At 36.1% G+C, this 18,089-nt stretch overlaps 1 protein-coding gene across 4 annotated transcripts in view; it reads left to right on the forward strand.

Moving 5' to 3' along the window:
* The window catches only part of CHN1 (chimerin 1), a 192,658-nt gene that overhangs the window by 53,808 nt on the left and 120,761 nt on the right, over positions 1-18,089 (forward strand). For 3 of the 4 annotated variants that reach the window (XM_032407733.1, XM_032407714.1, XM_032407723.1), the window contains exons 4-5: positions 11,955-11,986; positions 14,282-14,395. In XM_032407733.1, coding sequence (XP_032263624.1) covers positions 11,955-11,986; positions 14,282-14,395 — 146 coding nt within the window. Of the gene's footprint in view, positions 1-11,954; positions 11,987-14,042; positions 14,141-14,281; positions 14,396-18,089 lie in introns of those variants that run through there. The other variant, XM_032407742.1, reaches the window with a different exon arrangement.

Here is an 18,089-nt window from a genome sequence, read left to right on the forward strand (position 1 = left end):
CAACCAGTTGCTGTTCAACCTCAAATATTTAACTGAGGAATTGGATTTGGGACATTAAGCACTAAGTGGTCACTGTGTTTAAGGGGGAAAAGGCAACAGGATTTAATTACCACTGAAATGTGTAGAAGAAAAGAGAAAAGTTAATGCAGTAGATAAACTGATGGTTCTTTTAAACAAAGGTTATTAAGTTCTGTGGGTGCTAATTACAATTATAAAAATGGTCCAATGACGTTGTCTTGAAGGACATTTCTCTACTACAGTCATAAGAAAGGGAGAGCTGACCCTGTTTGTGTGGACGTGCACATTTCCACTCCTTTTTCTTCTAACCCCATAGCATTGTATCACAGATTATAAATTCACAGGCTGGGGAATTATGCACACCCAAAGGGAATATATATTTAGTTACCAGCCATGTCTCGTGACCTTCTCTCGTGATCTAAGCCCTTAGTTCCACTGATGAGCTCCATGTCCTGCTCTTTCTCAGCTGATTTTCTGTTTGCATTCATGAAACCAAGATGTGTGGCACTTATTTTAAAACCTGAATTATTCAACTGTTAAATCATAAATTATTGATGACAGAACTCTAAAACACAATATATCTAATAGTAAGAAGTAGAATAATTTGACAGAAAATAAAATTGTAACTAATACACTTTTTCTAATTTCAGAAGATCTTACCAATTGCCATTGTGAATGTTAAAATACGGAACATTTTTTTATTAAAAGCTATTGTTAGGAGAAAATTTTGAAATTTAAATATAAATAAATCTTTTTAAAGGGAAAGATGTCCAGGTCCACGACTAAGTACTTTAGGCATGCTTTAGAGACTAAGCAAATACATAAAAGCTTGAAAATGACTCTTAATAATATCGTTACAGTGCAGTTTTATCTTATGGTGGAGTTAATTCTGAATTTAGCATGTGAAGTGGAAGTCTTACATAATCAGAATTACTCTGGAAATCCCTTATCACCTGTAAAGTAATGGTACATGTGTTTGTGTATACAACTCTGGGTCAATATAGAACTGTATAAGTATATAATTCAATGAAATATAGTTTATAATATAAAATGTATACTTACATGATTTTCAATTATGTAAAAAGTGATTTTGTTATATTATGTCAAGTACCTGGTTGAATTCAAACAAATGTATATATGTATGTATGTATGGGGTGTGTGTGTGCGCGCGTGCGTGCGTGCGTGTGTGTGTATATAGAGATGCAGACACAAGTATAAACTACGTAAGTATACAATATGTATATTTAAGTAGAGATATCAAAGAACTTCCATATCTTTAGTTGATTCATACTAATATGGTATAAATCAAACTAGTTGGGTATTTGAGCATCCTTAAACATGGAGCCTTAAAATGGATACACTGTTATTTTTTCTGGCAGCCAAATAGTGGGAATATAGTTATGATTTTTAAATGCATAAAACCGAATATCTACTCTCTGTGACATATTTTTGAAGCTAATATTTCAGGGAGCTGGAAAGCATTTTTGAGGAAGCTGCTTATTATTACAGCAACAGCAGTTGTGTTTTTCTAGGGTAAATGGGTAAAGCAGACTGAGGCTGGACAGAATGCACCAAACTCAAGTTCAGTGCTGTTAGTGTAATGAGAAATCTAGAGCAAGTTACACATTTCATGTTGTATTCTAATTCTAGTCACAATGCCAGTTAGATGTATATTTGATATACATTTTGCTAGCACATGTTTTAAAAAGTCTCTCTTCAAGTCTGGTCATATAAGTAGGAAATTGACTGTAACGTTTCTTTACTTACTGTCTCACCCCAGTAGATTATATTCAGCACCTGACTATGATGACTTGTATGTAATAAAGATTCTTAAATGTTCACTGATTGAATGAATGAATGAATATTGTTGTGCAACTTATTTTGCAACATAATGCTCTTATTATATGGTTTACAAAAACATGTGTATTAATGTCTGTAGCTCTTAGGCTCCGGTCCTTTTTGTGGTATGTGTGTATTCATTGAATCAGTATTCTCTGAGGGTCTTCCATCTGCTAAATCTTCAGAATTTGAGGCATATAAAACAAGTCCCCCCTCCTCAAGGATCTTCCTGTCTAGGTGGAGGATGGAGCAGTGAATCCAGCATTATAGCAGATTCGGTGGCAATTCCCTCGTTACGTGCGTGCAGTTCCTAAGGGCAAGTGCAGAGTACTTGTGGGAGCATGGCAGATGCAACCCCAGAGCTAAGCAGGCATCACTAATAAAAACTTCTGTGTTCTAAGTGTAGACATTTGGAGTTTATCCTGATAGCTATGGGAAATGAAAGTATTAATGTGATCAGATTTAGGCATAGAAAGCACATTCTGTCTGCAGTGTGGAAGATGGACTAGAAAGGAAGATGGACATTTTAGAGACAAAAAGACTGGTTTAGGAGAGATTACAGTAATCCTAGTGAAAAGTGATAAAGGCATATAAACTGTTTCTGAGAATAACCAAGAGGGGCAGGAAATGGCAATACATAAAGCGGGAGAATTCACAGGACTTTGGTGAGTAGATAGTCATGGGGTCGAATGAGAGAGAGAAGTCTAGTAGATGTTGATGAACCAGTCCGCTTCCCTCTCATGATTTTCTCTAATGTCATACTTGCTTGGCAAAATCACAACCCTGTTTAAATCTACTCCTGCCTACTTTGCATGTACTCCCAAGAAACTGAATATGGCTGGAGAAAAACAAAGTGCTGAACAGGCTTCACATTAAATTTATGAACCTCAAGTTGATTCTTACTGTTCCCTGGTAGGCATACTGTGCTTCCCCCTCAAACCTTTACTACCTATTCCTCCTCTCCTTCTCAGCTACAATTTATATCCTACTTTATTCCTGATTGAAGCAACTAGAAGAGAACTTCTACAAACTTTCAGTGCCACATCGACTCAACCTTTAGCATTCGGGTCCATGTATTCTGCATTCTTGCCTGTTATCATAGATCATGGCCAGCTCTCCAATACACTAGACCCTATTTCCTCTCATCTACTTAAGGACCTAATCCTAGCAGTGCCCCCTCTCCTTCATCATCAACGGTTTTTCTCTTTTTATATCAGCCCATGAATATCCTATTATTTCTCCCATCTTAAAAAATTATCTTGACCTTACTTTATCCATCTGCCCTGCCCAATTTGTAGAAAACACTTGAAAGTACTGTCAATGCTTGCTCTTTCCAATCCTGCTCCTCCTATTTTCTCTTAAACCCACTTAAGCCAGGCTGTTACCCACTACTACTCCATCAGAACTGCATAGGCAAGGTCACCAATGACTTCCACCTTGCTCAGGCTCATGGTCAGTTCTTCTGCTTAGCCTCTCAGCAGCACGGGGTGCAGAGGATGACTCTCACCTTGATACGCTTTTCTCACTTCATTTCTAGGACGTTACAGTCTTTTGGTTTTTCTCCTGCCTTCACAGTCACCTTTGCTGGTTCCTCTTCTCTCTGACCTCAATGTTCAGATACTCCAGGGCTCAGTCCTTGATCTTCATTTCTTCTCTGATTGTATTTATTCCCTGACAGTATTGCCAGTTTCAGGTTTTAATACAACTTATATTTCCAGTCCAGTCCTCTTTCCCCAAATTCCAGACCATGTAGTCAATTGCTTACTCTACATCCTCCCTTGATGCCATCTCAAATATAACACATTCAAAGCAGAACTGACATTTATCTTCCTCCCAAAAACCTGCTCTTACCAAAAAAGGTGTCCACATGTCAGTTAATGGCAGTTCCTTCCAGTTGCTTAGGTCAAAAACCATGCATCATCCTTGATTTTTTTTTTTTTCCTCTCACCATCCCATGATTAATTCATCAGGAAATCATTCGGGGTCTGTTTTCAGAATATGTGCACAATATGTTAACAATCCTATCACTTCTTACTATTTCCTTGGCTACCATTTGGGTATTAACTGTGGGAACTGCTAGATACCCACCAAAATCCATTCTTCCTTTCTTGAGAAACCTGGTTGGACTAAATTTCTCCATCTTCATTTATATAGTTATGTCCATATGACAGTTTTCTCTTGTGGAATAGAAGTGAACTTGAATGCTGGACCCATTAAAACTTCCCATCTAAGTTCCTCCATATTATGTTCCTTTCTGCTTGGATTCAGATAAAAACAGGGGACCTCGAAAAGATGGTGGCAGAGCTAAAAGATGGAAGCTGTCTAGATGTAGGACAGTTGTCTTCCTGATGTTATACAAGCAAGCAATAAACTTCTGTTATGTCTAGTTAGTATGTATTTCAATTGATTTGTCATAGTAAATTATTCTACCCCAACATACAGTAGTCTCTCGGTTGTGTAATTGAAATAGGTCTTAACTGATCTTTCCCCTTGTAGTCTGTTCTCATCACAGAATGTTCCTTTTAAAATTTCAGTCAGATCTTGTCACTCTTCTACTCAGAACTGCGCATTGGCTCCCCATTTCACCCAGAGTAAAAGCCAAGTCCTTACAAGGACTGCCAAGGCTCTACATAATCTCCCCGTCACTTTATTTTTCTGTGCTTATCTTCTCTCCTCCTCTCCCCCATTCTGCTTCGAGCATTCCAGCCTTCTTGTTTTTCCACATATTCTAGCTGTCTTTCTCTCTCCAAGCCCTTGCATTATCTCCTCTTCCTGGAATGTTCTTCTCTCTAATATCCAAATAGCTACTTCTTCATATCCTTCAGGTCTTCTCAAGTCTTCCCTTCTCAATGAGGCCCATCCTGACCACTGTATTTAAAATTATATTTTATCACCCCTCAGCATTTACAAGTCTTACTTATTCTACTTTGTTTTTATAAGACTTTTCATTTTGTAACATTCTATAATATATAGTTTACTTATTTATTATGTTTATTGTTTATTGTGATCTTCCCTTCCTTGAATATAAGCTCCATGAGGGTAGGATCTTGATCTGTTTTGTTCATCAGTATGTCCCAGGTGCCTTGAACAGTGCTTGACACATTAAGTAAGGTGCTTAAATAAAGACTTGTTAAGTGAATGAATGGGAGGTTTGAAGCATTTGTTTTACGTTCACTCTGTTTTATTTATTTATTTTTTTTTTAAAAGATTTTATTTATTTATTTGACACAGAGAGAGAGAGAGGAATCACAAGCAGGCAGAGTGGCAGGGAGCGGCAGAGGGAGAAGCAGGCTTCCCGCGGAGCAGGGAGCCCGATGTGGGACTCGATCCCAGGACTCTGGGATCGTGACCTGAGCCGAAGGCAGACGCTTAACGACTGAGCCACCCAGGCGCCCCCGTTCACTCTGTTTTAGAGGACATATTTTGCTAGGTGGGAGTATAAGAGTTTGTTTCAGAAGTGAGAGGAAAGCACCTTAATTGAAATCATAGCTTCACTGCTGATTACCGCTATATATTGACAGCCTATACCTCAATTTTGATTCTATAAAAATAAAGATTATCATGTTCATAGATCTCTTAGGTGTTGTGATGATCTGTTACTTAACACTTATAAAATACTTTGGAGCTGGAGAGCATTTTTTTATGAATTTTGAGAAGTAATATTGAATTATTAAAACCACCTATTTATTTTAAAATCAGTCTATCACTCAAAGGTCTGTTTTCACCTTATTTTACTTTTGAAATGCATACCCCCCCTTTTTGGGTCATCTTTTGCTGTTGTTTAAAATTCAGTGTTCAGTAAGCCGTTGGGTAGTAAGGTATGTTTTGATGTCAAAATCTATACCTTAATGTAGAAGTATATTTATAAAATTGGAGATCACAACTACAATTCCAAAAAGAACCCCTTTACCAGTTAACTGTTAAAAAACAGATTGGTGGTTTCTACCTCTTTACTACTATAACCTAGAAGTTACTTGAATCTAAAGTGGGAGAATAGTGAATTCAAAGAATAGTGAATACAAAGAAAAGATTAACTGATATCAGGAAACTGAATTGGTTTTCAGCAAGTCACTAAGTAGTAATTACAGAGCTTAAAAAAACCCTCCATAAATACATATTCTTTTTTTTTTTTTTTTTTAAAGATTTTTTGTTTATTTATTTGAGAGAAGGAGAGCAGAGTGAGCGCGAACACAGAGGTGGAGGGAGAGGCAGACGGAGAAGCAGACTCTCCGCTGAGCAGGGAGCCCGATGCAGGGCTCAATCCCAGGACCCTGGGATCATGACCTGAGCTGAAAGCAGACACCCAACTGACTGAGCCACCCAGGGTCCCTGTAAATACGTATTCTTTATTGAATTTATGAAATGTGACGGTAAATAGAGAGCTAACCTATTTGGCATGCTGAAGGTTAATCGTTTTCTTGGGTAAGTCTAAATAAAATACAGTGGAAAACAAGCTGCGTTCTTAACACTTATAACTTTGGTCTAAATATCATCGAGAATGTTACAGAATTGCGGAGGAAAGCAGGAACCTAGAAGTTTATCTTACTATTAATGGAGGATAAAAAGTTAAACAATCTTTGTAAGTTCCATAACATTTCTGATCTCTTTTTTGTCACCACTTCCCTAAAATTCATTTCCAGCTATGTAGCTCTCTGATGAGTACTTACTCTTCCACGATGCTGGCTCTGCTCTGTTTTTGTTTTGTTTTGTTTTGAAGTTTTTGTAAGTTTAAATTTTTTTGACTTGAAGCTTAACTATTATCCATTTTGATATTTTCTATGGTGTAAAATGCAGTGAGGAAAAAACCCAGTAATTTAGAAAATGTAGTGTAAAAATTTGTGCTTCCATGGAAAGCTGCATTGTCTACGTGTAGCACATCCTTCTGGTTATCCAATTCGTCTTCCATTGTCTTTGAGCAGTTGTAAAACTCCTCCTCTTCTTCTTCCTCTCTCTCCTCTCCCTCTCCTCCCTCTGCTCCCCTCCCTCCCCTCTCCCTCTCCTCCTTCCTGACTTTAATACAGGAAACTAAAATAGAACCAAAGCTAGAGTGACTAGTGACTGAGTGACTTACTGTAAGTCTTTAAAAGCTAGAGTTGAGTACTGAGTGACTTACTCTAAGTCTTTAATTCAGAAACTACCAGTGTAGGAAGGAAATGTGCATTTTTCTCCCTTTTCCTCCTCCAAACTGAGCCACTTTAAAAAATAATGTAAAACAAAATCTTGACACTTGAAAATATTTGTACTTTTGTGTGTAGCCTTTATATACATATTCTAGACTGCTGCCTGAAAAAAGTAATAATATTTGGCCAGGGTTCTATTATTTCTTACAATTTCATGTATATATACCCTAACTTTTATAAGCCTCATATAGACTTCCAGACTAGGTTTCAAGTACCTGCCTCCAAGTATTGTTTTTACAATGGGAGCAAGAAGGAGATAAGGATTTCATGTGACTTCTGACCAGGTCGATACCACTGTTAGAAAAGAGCAGCATGAAGCATTTTGGAAATTTTCTGAGTGTTCTGCTTCATTGTTTTAGTAGCATTGCCTCTAGAAATATATATTCTTTAAATTTGAATTTAAATTAGGAAAATTTGGCGGGGGGGCGGCAGCTGTTCTGAACTAAAGCCATGGGACAGAGTAAAAAAAATAATAACCTGAGAGCTGAATCTATAACATTGTGCATGAGGAGGGAAGGGAATTAACATTTATAGTACTTTTATTGTTTTTTCCTACTGTTTTCAGATTTCCTTTGCAGAGCAAGAAACTTACATATTAAACAAGCTCTTCTTGTTTTTGTAGAAAATAAGATAAGAAATAAGACTTCTTTAATTTGAAAGAATGTGGTTGGTGAATTTGATTAAAATATTTTATATATGAAAAAAATAATTTATAACACTATGTTAAAAAATAACAATAAAAAATAGTTCATTAGTTACCAAAACTACAGTAAATGTTAATTTAACAGATTCCATTGATACTTAAAATATCGTAAAATGGTAGCTACTACTTACTGAATTCTTATATTTACTATGCACTTTATATTCAGTAATGGTAGATTAACTTAGTTTTCTTTCTCTGATAGCATGATCTACATTGTAGCAACCAAACTACAGCACCTTTTATTTCTAGTTGGAATCTGTTTTGTTCCCCTCATTTCCCATTTTTCCTACCCATGATATGGTATCATGAAAAAAATGTTAACTATAAACATAGAAAATTAGAGAAAGCTAAAGCATGTAATTCAACATAAGTACTAATTTAAAATCCTTTCTCACGTAGTCACATTGACTTCAGCCAGTTTTAGTCTGTTTTATTATGAACTTTTTTTTTTGAAACTTAGAAACAAGCATAAAATGTTTGTATAAGCACAAATATATTTTTATTATTCCGTATAACATTTAAATTCCCAGGTGGATGTATTTGCAAATAAATTAATTGGGATCATTAATAATCATTGTTCGTATTAACCCTTTTTAAATTATCGATCAGTAATGCTGTCCTGTCTGTTTGAAAAGACTATTCCAGATCACTACTTAAGTAATGATATCTGACACATCAGCAAAAATCTAAATGCTGTTGTAGGGAAGGAGAAACTTCTCCTTTATCCTCTTAGGTTCTGTGTCTCGGGCCTGCAAGTCAAACTGAAAAAAGAGAGATTAACAGTAGAAAAGGTCTATTTCATATGCACACAGGGGAGGAGGGGCTCACAGCAGATACATGAAAACCCCAAAGAGGCAGTTTCATCCAGTAGCTTATATACCACTTTCACAGAGGGTGATAAAGTGTGCTGAAGGGAGCAGACAGAGCAAAAGGGGTTTGGGCCTTGGAAGGGTTAGGGTGAGTTGTGGAAAGGTGATTAGGAATTGTTTAGTAAATAAGGGGTTTTTGGTAAGGTTTATTATGCAGACTCCAGCTATCTCAGTTGATAAGAATTGTCCCTGAAGTCATTGTGTTCTTCTCTCGCTGTTATGGGAGGGGACACCTTTACAAAGGGAAATTTATGCCCTGCTTTGAGGTGAAAGGGGGAGGGCTCATTGTTCCTTCCATGTTTGGGGTTTCTTAATCGCATTCGACTCAAAATAATCCTTATGCTGAAGTGGTATATTCTGTTCCCCTTCACTTTATAGATAAAAGAGAAAAAAGAGTTAGTTTAAACTTGTTTTATTTGATATTTCCATTATGGAAAAGCAGAAAAAGAGGCAATTGGTTTGTCAATTTATTTTGGACTTATTGCCTATTATAACAGTACTGTATTAAGCATCCAATGTTTACCTAATTTCCTTTAATTCAAAGTTCTTTTGGGTAAAGCAAAATAGTTATTCATCAATGTAAGACCTAATCAGTTGTGTTATGAAGATGACTACTTAGGCAATCGATGGAAGCATATTGTGCACTTAATGAGGGACTATCAACTAATCAGTATTGTCTTGGGTTGTAACACCGTTGGACTGCGGCACCATTTAAGGCCACCAGTACATCAGCCACACCAGTTCTTTGTACTGGTCCAGAATTTTCATCATTGAGTAGGGTGTATTCAAGGACTTTCCTTTCTTTTTACCTCATTCCCATAGGCCTGATAAAGTGCTTTTCCTTTCAGCCACCTGCAAAGATCTTACGATTTGAGGGACCCCATCGGGGGGACTATATCCTAATGTGCCTCAGACTCTTAATATTAAATTACACAAAAGTTAATCTCGATTTCTATTTTTTAAAGGTGATATCAGCTGTATCAGCAATGCATAAATGCATTCTTTATTTAAAAAATTATATTACAGTTAATACTGAAGTCTCTCTTTTGCTTTCCCAATGGGCCCATCAGTTCAGTTCTCCCCAACCTTCCTGGAAGGAAACCATTTGAATTTGGTATATATTTTTCCAGATATCTCTCTAGTCTATAAATATATATTAAAGTATTAGTGTACATGGGCTTTTCCTAATTGGTGTCATACTGTATAATTATTCCATAACTTAGGTTTGTATTCAGTGGTTTGTTTTGGTGACTTCTTCACCTTAGTCCCTATAGATCTACATCATTCCTCCAAACTGCATTTACTATAAATCAGCTTACTTATTCCCCTATTGGTGTATATTGGTATAAATATATTTATTTTCATTTTAAATTTTAATAATTTAAAATATTTTTTAATCTGTAATTTTATTTTTTAATTTTTAAATTATTGAAGTATAATTGATATACGTTGTTATATTAGTTCAGGTATACAACATATTGATTCAACAAGTCTATAGGCTACTCAGTGCTCACCACAGTAAGTGTAATCACCGTCTGTCACCGTGCAGTGTTATTATGGTATTACTGACTATATTCTCTATGCTGTACTTTTTTCTCCATGACTTATTTTATAACTGGATTTTGTATCTCTTAATCCCCTTTATCTATTTCACCAATCCCCTCCCTCGTGCTCCCCTCTGGCAACCAGGAATTTGTTCTCTGTATTTTAATAATCTGTTCGTTTTGTTTTTTAGATTCCACTTATAAGTGAAATCATATGGTATTTGTCTTTCTCTATCCAACTTATTTCACTTTGCATAATATCTCCATGTTATTGCAAATGTCAAGATCTCATTCTTTTTTATGGCTGAGTAGTAGTCCATTGTGTGTGTGTGTGTGTGTGTGTGTGTGTGTGTGTGCGTGTGTGTGTTTGTGTATACCTCATCTTCTTTATCCATTCATCCATCAGTGGACACTTGGACTACTTCCATAACATGACTATTGTAAATAACACTGCAATAAACATAGGGGTACATATATCTTTTCAAATTGGTGTTTTTCATTTTCTTTGGGTAAATACCTGGTAGTGAATTACTGGATTTTATGGTATTTCTATTTTTAATTTTTTTAAAAAGTAAGCTCTATGCTCAACATGGGGCTTGAACTCATGACCTCAAGATCAAGAGTCACATGCTCTACTCACTGGGCCAACCAGGTGCCCCTCTATTATTAATTTTTTGAGGACACTCCATACTGTTTTCCACAGTGGCTGCACCAGTTTGCATTCCCACCAACAGTGCACAAGGATTCCTTTTTCTCCACATCCTCACCAAAACTTGTTGTTTCTTGTGTTTCTTAGTCTAGCCATTCTGGTGGGTGTAAGGTGATAAATCTTATTGTGGTTCTGATTTGCATTTCCCTGATAATTAGTGATGTCAAGCATCTCTTTATGTGTCTGCCATCTGTGTGTCTTCTTGGAAAAATGTCTATTCAGGTCATTCAGAACCCAGTTGAAATGTCACCTTCTCAGGGAGGCCTTTCCTGACCACCCAACTTAAATACCTCATTAGCCCTCCCCTTTACATTACCCATTCTTATTTTTATTATTAGCACTTATTACTACTTTCTATTTTCCCTTTTTTTCTCTTGAAATTTCTTGTCTGTCTCTGAGTTTCAAAAGAGTAATGACAGTTTTTGTCTTATTGCAGTGATATGTCCCCTTCTAGGTAGGACAGTGCCTATCACACATTTGACATTCAGTAAATGTTTCTTGAATGAATGGGCCAAATACTCTCATTCAGTCTACCCCAGTACAAATTCCTTAGAATCTTTTCTGCAGGGTATTTCCTTAGCCACAGCCAGTACACCTGTTGTGGAACGCTGTGGAGAGGACAGGGATAAACTCTGGTGAGGAAAGAGCTGATAGGAGGAAAAAAGGACAAGATTATATTGAGGTGTGAACAGAATGGAAAATATGGAGTAACAGGAAGGGAGAGGAAGCCACAATCTGTTCTGACACAATTGTGGCATTAAGTTTTTGATGTTTTATTTTACTTTTTGGATAAAGTGATGTAAATATTTTTTCAGATTCATAAAATCCTCGAAATGAAAGATTAAATTTAATTCAACTATTTTTACATACACAGCCCTTTTTAGATAAGAAATAGATCTGACAGATGAAGTGACAAGTCAAAATGGCACAATGAACCTGCTGATAGACATGGGACTCCAGACTCTGATGTTTTGAATCTTATTCTAATTCTTTTTCTTAGTATATGCTTTAATTTGCCACATATACAAAATGTTGAGTTAGGTTCTGAACATTTGCATTTTCACAAATATCTTTTTTTTTCTTCCCAAACAGGTAGAAAACAGACCAAAGTATTATGGAAGAGAGTAAGTATGGATTATGAGAAAACATTTTATAGATTGGAATATGTAAGAGAGACAGGTAAATGGATGCTTCTGCTCAAAATAAAAGCAAGATAAAGGAGGTATTCAAGTTTGAGTTAAATTTATTACAAATATAATTATTCTAATTGGTGAAAACGGAAAATAAAGTATAGAGAAGAAAATAGCGTGGAAAAATGTATGTATGGAATGATGTTAAAAGAAAGATGCAATATAAATAAATAATCCTAGATGTGTATGAGGAAAATGTATGTATTTGTGTGTATATGTATATACTAAGCATATCAATGTAAATTCACATAGGTACATACAGCAGGGTGAGGGTGGTTCAGTGTATTTTTACACTTTTCTTTATTTTCCAGATTTTCTGCAAGTAAATTTATGCTATGCAGAAATAGCTAGTGTTAATAGTCTGAAGTATTACCTTCTGAGGATCTATTTTCCTAATGGTTTTACAAAATTGAGATTTTATACATATAATTTTATAGCCTGATTTTTCCACTTAATATTAATAATATTTTTCTATTCTGTGAAAAATGTTGTAATAACTTTTTAAATGCTTAATTTTTCTGATTATTAAAAAAATGAAATATAGCCCTTGGGAAAGAAGAAAAAAAATCACCTATAATCCCATCATTCCTCAAATAAAATCCTTTGTTTTTCAAGACTTAAGATCGTATCAGATACACAATGATGTATATAGCAAGTTTTTTAAATTTTTAAAAATTCTGTTTAAGTTTCCAAGACTTTTGTGAATAGAACATAGGCACTTACGAGTTGGCGGGGAGCCACTGATGTTTTTTATGGTTGTACCATAATTTAATCACTTAGCTGCTTTTTGGCATTTAGTTTGCTTCTAAACTATATTATTAAAAATAATACCATCAGAAACATCGTAGTGCATAAAGCTTTTTCTGGGGTGGAAATTTTGGTTTAAGTGGTATGAACAGTTTTATAGTTCTTTAAATATCCTTGTCAAGTTCTGTTCCAAAGTTTGCGTCCTTGAATGTGATTTTCTTTTAAATTAATTGAGTTTTTAAAAACAAATATTAAATTTTACTAACTTTATTAACTGATTTCATGTAAACTTAAAACAATATGCCAATATGCTAATCTAATGGTATGTGTTACCACCAGCGGTAGGTTACTGTCTTCTTGCCTCTGGCAGAGTCTGAGGGATCTGGTTCCGAACGATTGAGAAATATATGGAGATAAGAAATTCCCAGAGTCCACTTTTGAACCTAGCTGCTCTGATTGTCATGATTTGAACATACATACCATGAACCGTTTTGAGACTTAAATTGAGAAAGACTGAACCATCCTCATGAGAAAAACTCCAAAAGCTTGCCACTTGCCCTCTAGTAAAGTCCCTAAATTATTAAGGTGGCACTTCAGGGCCTTTTAAATACATCATTCCAAAATCAAGTGACTGCTGTTTTTTCATACCAGTAAAAACCACAAAGTTTCACTTGAGCAATCCCTCAATTCAGTTATCCTTGAATTACTGAAAGGACATAATGTATGTGTAAGTTCTTTGTAAATTGTAATTATAAATCACCATATAAATATAAGATGGTTTTTTTCTTTTTAATAGTAATCATCTGTCACCACTGACATTTTTTTTCTTTTTCAGTGTTTCATGTCAGAATGCTATAGATGAATCTGCTGTCTTGGTGTAAAGAATGTGTTATTTGTATTTTTTCTTCTTCATGCCTTTTCCCCTGTTAATCAAAAATAGGGTTTTATCAGGGAGTGAAAGCAAGTATTACTGTTGTTTGCTTTTGGCTTGAGTATCCAGTGATGCAGATTATGCACATTATTGGGCAATCATGCCAATTAAGGGCAACCCAGGGTCCTGGAAAATTGCCAACTTCGACTGTGAGCCAGAATTCTGGAGCAGTGCCACTAGCATGAAGGAAGGAAATGGGACACATTGCTGTGTATTTTTTAGTATGTCCATATGGTCAGACAGCTACATAAGAAGGGAATTGTCCTCTTGAGAGAGGTGGTTGATCTTCCCTTAGATGGATGTGGATTTTGATTTCACAATTGTTAAATGGATTGGAGAGCTACTTTGGTGCGGTTCTTGTTACCACAGAGAAGCTGGCCAGGGGCCAGGCCCAGAAAAACACAAGCAGAGTTAAGCCCAACTGCTCCCCTTCGATTATATGGCAGTACTTTGTCTAGAAAACAACAGGACAGGGTGGAGGGTTTTGTTTTATCTTGCTTTACTGACAAAAGGTGGAAAGCATTCAGTTTCTGAATTGACTTTTTTCTTAGGTTTCACGGCATGATCTCCCGAGAAGAAGCAGACCAGCTCTTGAGTGTGGCTGAGGGGAGTTACCTTATTCGTGAGAGCCAGCGTCAGCCGGGAACCTACACTTTGGCTTTAAGGTTGGTCATGGACCTGTAATTATAACTGTGCTTCATTTAAAACCCTCTTAATAGAGGGCTTTAAATTTTAAAAGCATCCAGCATGTAATTGAATTGGTTCTTGTTTTCTTGGGACCTAATTACCATTTTAATAGCTTTGAGACCCTTAAAAAATTCCTCATGAATGGTAGCACTCCGTAATTAAGAATTGAAAAACTTTTAAAGCATTTTTATTGTAGCTGCTTTCTTCTATTTCATCTTACCCGTTTTCTCCCATCTGTCCTGCTGTGTCAGCTCCCATATATTTCTTGAATAAGGAAAGAAACTAAGAGAAAAGATCTTTGTAACTCATAAAATTAAAGCCAATATCATTTCTCTTAGGTTGGCTTTTGATTGAAGCAGCTTTTCTTGGGAGCTCTTGGCTCTTTCCTGTCAGCTGAACTTTGCCTAGTATTTGGCTGTTCTTATCTTACAGTACAGTGCCCAGAAACAAATATTTCCATTAGCCCTGCAATAACAACAGAACAGTAATACAATAGCATGCTTATCCAGTGGGCTTACTTCATGCCAAGCCTCAAACCTATTTAATCTTCTCAGCAATTCTAGGATGTATGTCCTGTTACGATCTCCACTTTACAGAGAAGGAAACCGAGGACCTGGAGGTTGAGTAAAACTCGGCCAGGGTCATACATTTAATAATTTGTGTAGCTGATATTTGAATGCAGATAATCTGGCTTCAGAGTCTGTGTTCTTAGTCACTCTCCATTGCTGCCTCTCCAAAGGCTTGGAATAATTATCCATTGTCTTTGTGCATTCATTCATCTTTGGAAAAGACTTAGAAGTAGAAACTTCCTAAGAAGGAGGTCACAGACATGGCAATTTCTTTTGGTAGCCACAAGGAGAGAACAGAAAGATGATGTTGTTGCTCTAGTATGACCATGTGGAACTCCTCCAATCGCTTATGCCTGTTTGAGCAGGGATTGCTCTTAATCCCATCCACAAAACTTAATCTTTTTTATGAAAAGGATGATATAATCCAGTACTGTTGTCTACTGAATTCTGAATCAATTGTATACTTGGAGAATAAAGCTTGTTACAGGCATGGAAATTTGCTTTTTATGGCAAATTATAAAGTATAAATCCCTCTTCACTTATTTAATTATGTTGTTTCTCAGGTTTAAATTATGGTATACAGGGGGAAAAAATCTGGGCTGGAAATTCAAATACTTACTCATTTTACCACCAAATGAACTAAAGACAGATTCGGCGTAAATCACAGAATTCCCTTAAGTCAGTTTTTTCCTCTTTCTATGCCAAACATTTTGTAATTCTAGGATTCTGCAATACCCCATTTCCAAATAGTCTGGTTGTCTGTGTGTCTGGGGTAAATGAGTGTACATGTAAAGACTTATGGACCAGAATAGTGAAGAAGGAAGTGGGGTGAGGGAGAGCCAGATATCTGCACAACACTCTCTTCCTTTCCCCTTTTGCCATCTGCCCTAAGTCCCTCCGAGATCACATAGTAAGTTACAGAACTGAGTTTGAGCTCAGTGTCGCCTCAGTGCAAGGTTCAGGTACTTTCTATTGTACCATGATGCCACTCATCTTCTAGCGTGGCTGTCACTCACTTTTCACTGAATGACATCAGTGCACACCCTAGGGGCAAGGGTTTAGTGTGGAGAAAGTAGCACACAAAGCTCCCAAGCTCTTCGTCCTTCCTACCTGCAGGAACTGTAGGAATGCAGTGACTGTATTCCTACACTGTAATTTGATAATTACTTCCCATCTACTTCAGTCCAGGAAATCTGAGAATAGAATTTGGAGCATAGATGAGCGTGAAATTGATGGGAATGTTTTTAATTCATATGTCTGGAGGAAACATACAGCCTTCCTTTTGTTATTGAAAATGACCCTGAAACTGTACACGGAAAAAAAATAGTAATGAGTAAAAGGGGCTATAGTGGGAGTAGGGAATTTGTAAATACACATTGTGAGTAATTTATATGCTGAAATATGATCTTCCTTGTTTTGAACTAGATGTGTAGCAGGGAAGTGTTAAGGAGAATATGAAAAGAAGTCATATCGATACATCTGATACTCCCCATTTCAACTGATGATTCTCCCAGTTCACATCAGTTTGTTTTGTTTTCAACATAATGTATGATCTGTTTGGGGGAGCCAGATTCATAATTCATAGCCGTCAATGTTCATTATGCATTTACTGTGTTACCCATAGGCCCTAATGTTAGGAACAACAAGTCCTTGAAGTCAAGTTGCTCCTTTGGCAGCTCAACCTCGTGATGTCCAAAATTGAACTCATCAGTTTTCCTCCCAAATATGCTGTAACATCTATATTCCCTTTATTAGCTGATGACACTATTATTTAGTCAGCCCACAAGACCGAAACTAAGACCTCACTCTTCTTTTTTCTCTTAGTTTTATTTTAAAATGTTTGTAGGCCCTGGCACTACTGCATCTAGAGGCCTTCACCTCACATCATATCAGACACTATATCCCATATCAAATATTTTTTTGGTGTTAAGATTGTTTAAGGTTTTTTAATAATATAAGTTGCTTTTGAACATGAGAGGTCTTCTGTAGTTAACATCTTACTTTTCTCTTGAGCACCATCTTCTCCCATACCTGATCTGAGCCTGAATTTCAGGCCAGGTTTTTCTGGCTTTTCTGCCTTTGCTCATATTGACCCCTTGGTTCAAGAAAAATGATTATTGCTCAATGAAAATTTTTTTTTCAATAGAAGCATACAGACAGGCATCCACATGGTTAGAATGTGTAGTTGAAGATAAAATGCTAGCCCAAGCACTAGATTATACTTCATGTAGCATGAAGTAGTTCAGTGACTTTGGGATTTTCTGTGTATTGATTTTGACAATATTTGGATTAGTTGTAGTTTAAGTATACATTGTAACTATGAGTTATAAAAAAACTAAGATAATCTAAGGAGTTTGGTTTTGAAAACGTTTTTTATGGTTTTCATAGTTTAGGACTAATTCTTTAAAAATATTTTAGGTCATTATATAATTTTTCTCACTAGAAGAAAAAAATTAGGTTCAGTGTTATACAGAGTGACAAATGAAAAGGGATAGGACTAGTGCATGTTTTATATTGTCCTTTTTATTAAATGTTAAGAATACACAAAGGAATACTTACAAGAAATATAAAAATTATTAAATAACAATTACAAATAACCATAACTCTTATGCGCCCAACCTGTATTTTAAGAAACAGCTATTGCCTTTGGAGTCTCATTTGTACTATATATGCCTCCCCTAATCCTTCCTTCTTCCTCCTGTCCCTCACACTGGCTAACCTATCCTGATTATCTTTCTCTTATTTTTCTTTATAGGCTTATAACATATGTTTGTATCCCTACATAATACATTGTTTTGATTTGTTCATTTTTGAACTTCAAATAAATAGGACATGTAGAATGTATTCTTCAGTTTTTTTCACTCCACATTATATTCCTGAGATTTTTCCTTATTGTAGAACATGGCTATAATTCATGTATTTTCACTGCTATATATCCACTAAATAAATATAGCATAATTTATTTATCCATCCTATTATTGATGGACATGTGGGTGGTTTCTAGTTTGGTGCTGTTAAAAACAGTCTTGCCGGGGTGCCTGGGTGGCTCAGTCGTTAAGCGTCTGCCTTCGGCTCAGGTCATGGGATTCCAGGTCCTGGGATC

This window comes from Phoca vitulina, unplaced genomic scaffold (assembly GCF_004348235.1).
Source record: "Phoca vitulina isolate PV1807 unplaced genomic scaffold, GSC_HSeal_1.0 scaffold1, whole genome shotgun sequence".
NCBI lineage: Eukaryota > Metazoa > Chordata > Mammalia > Carnivora > Phocidae > Phoca > Phoca vitulina.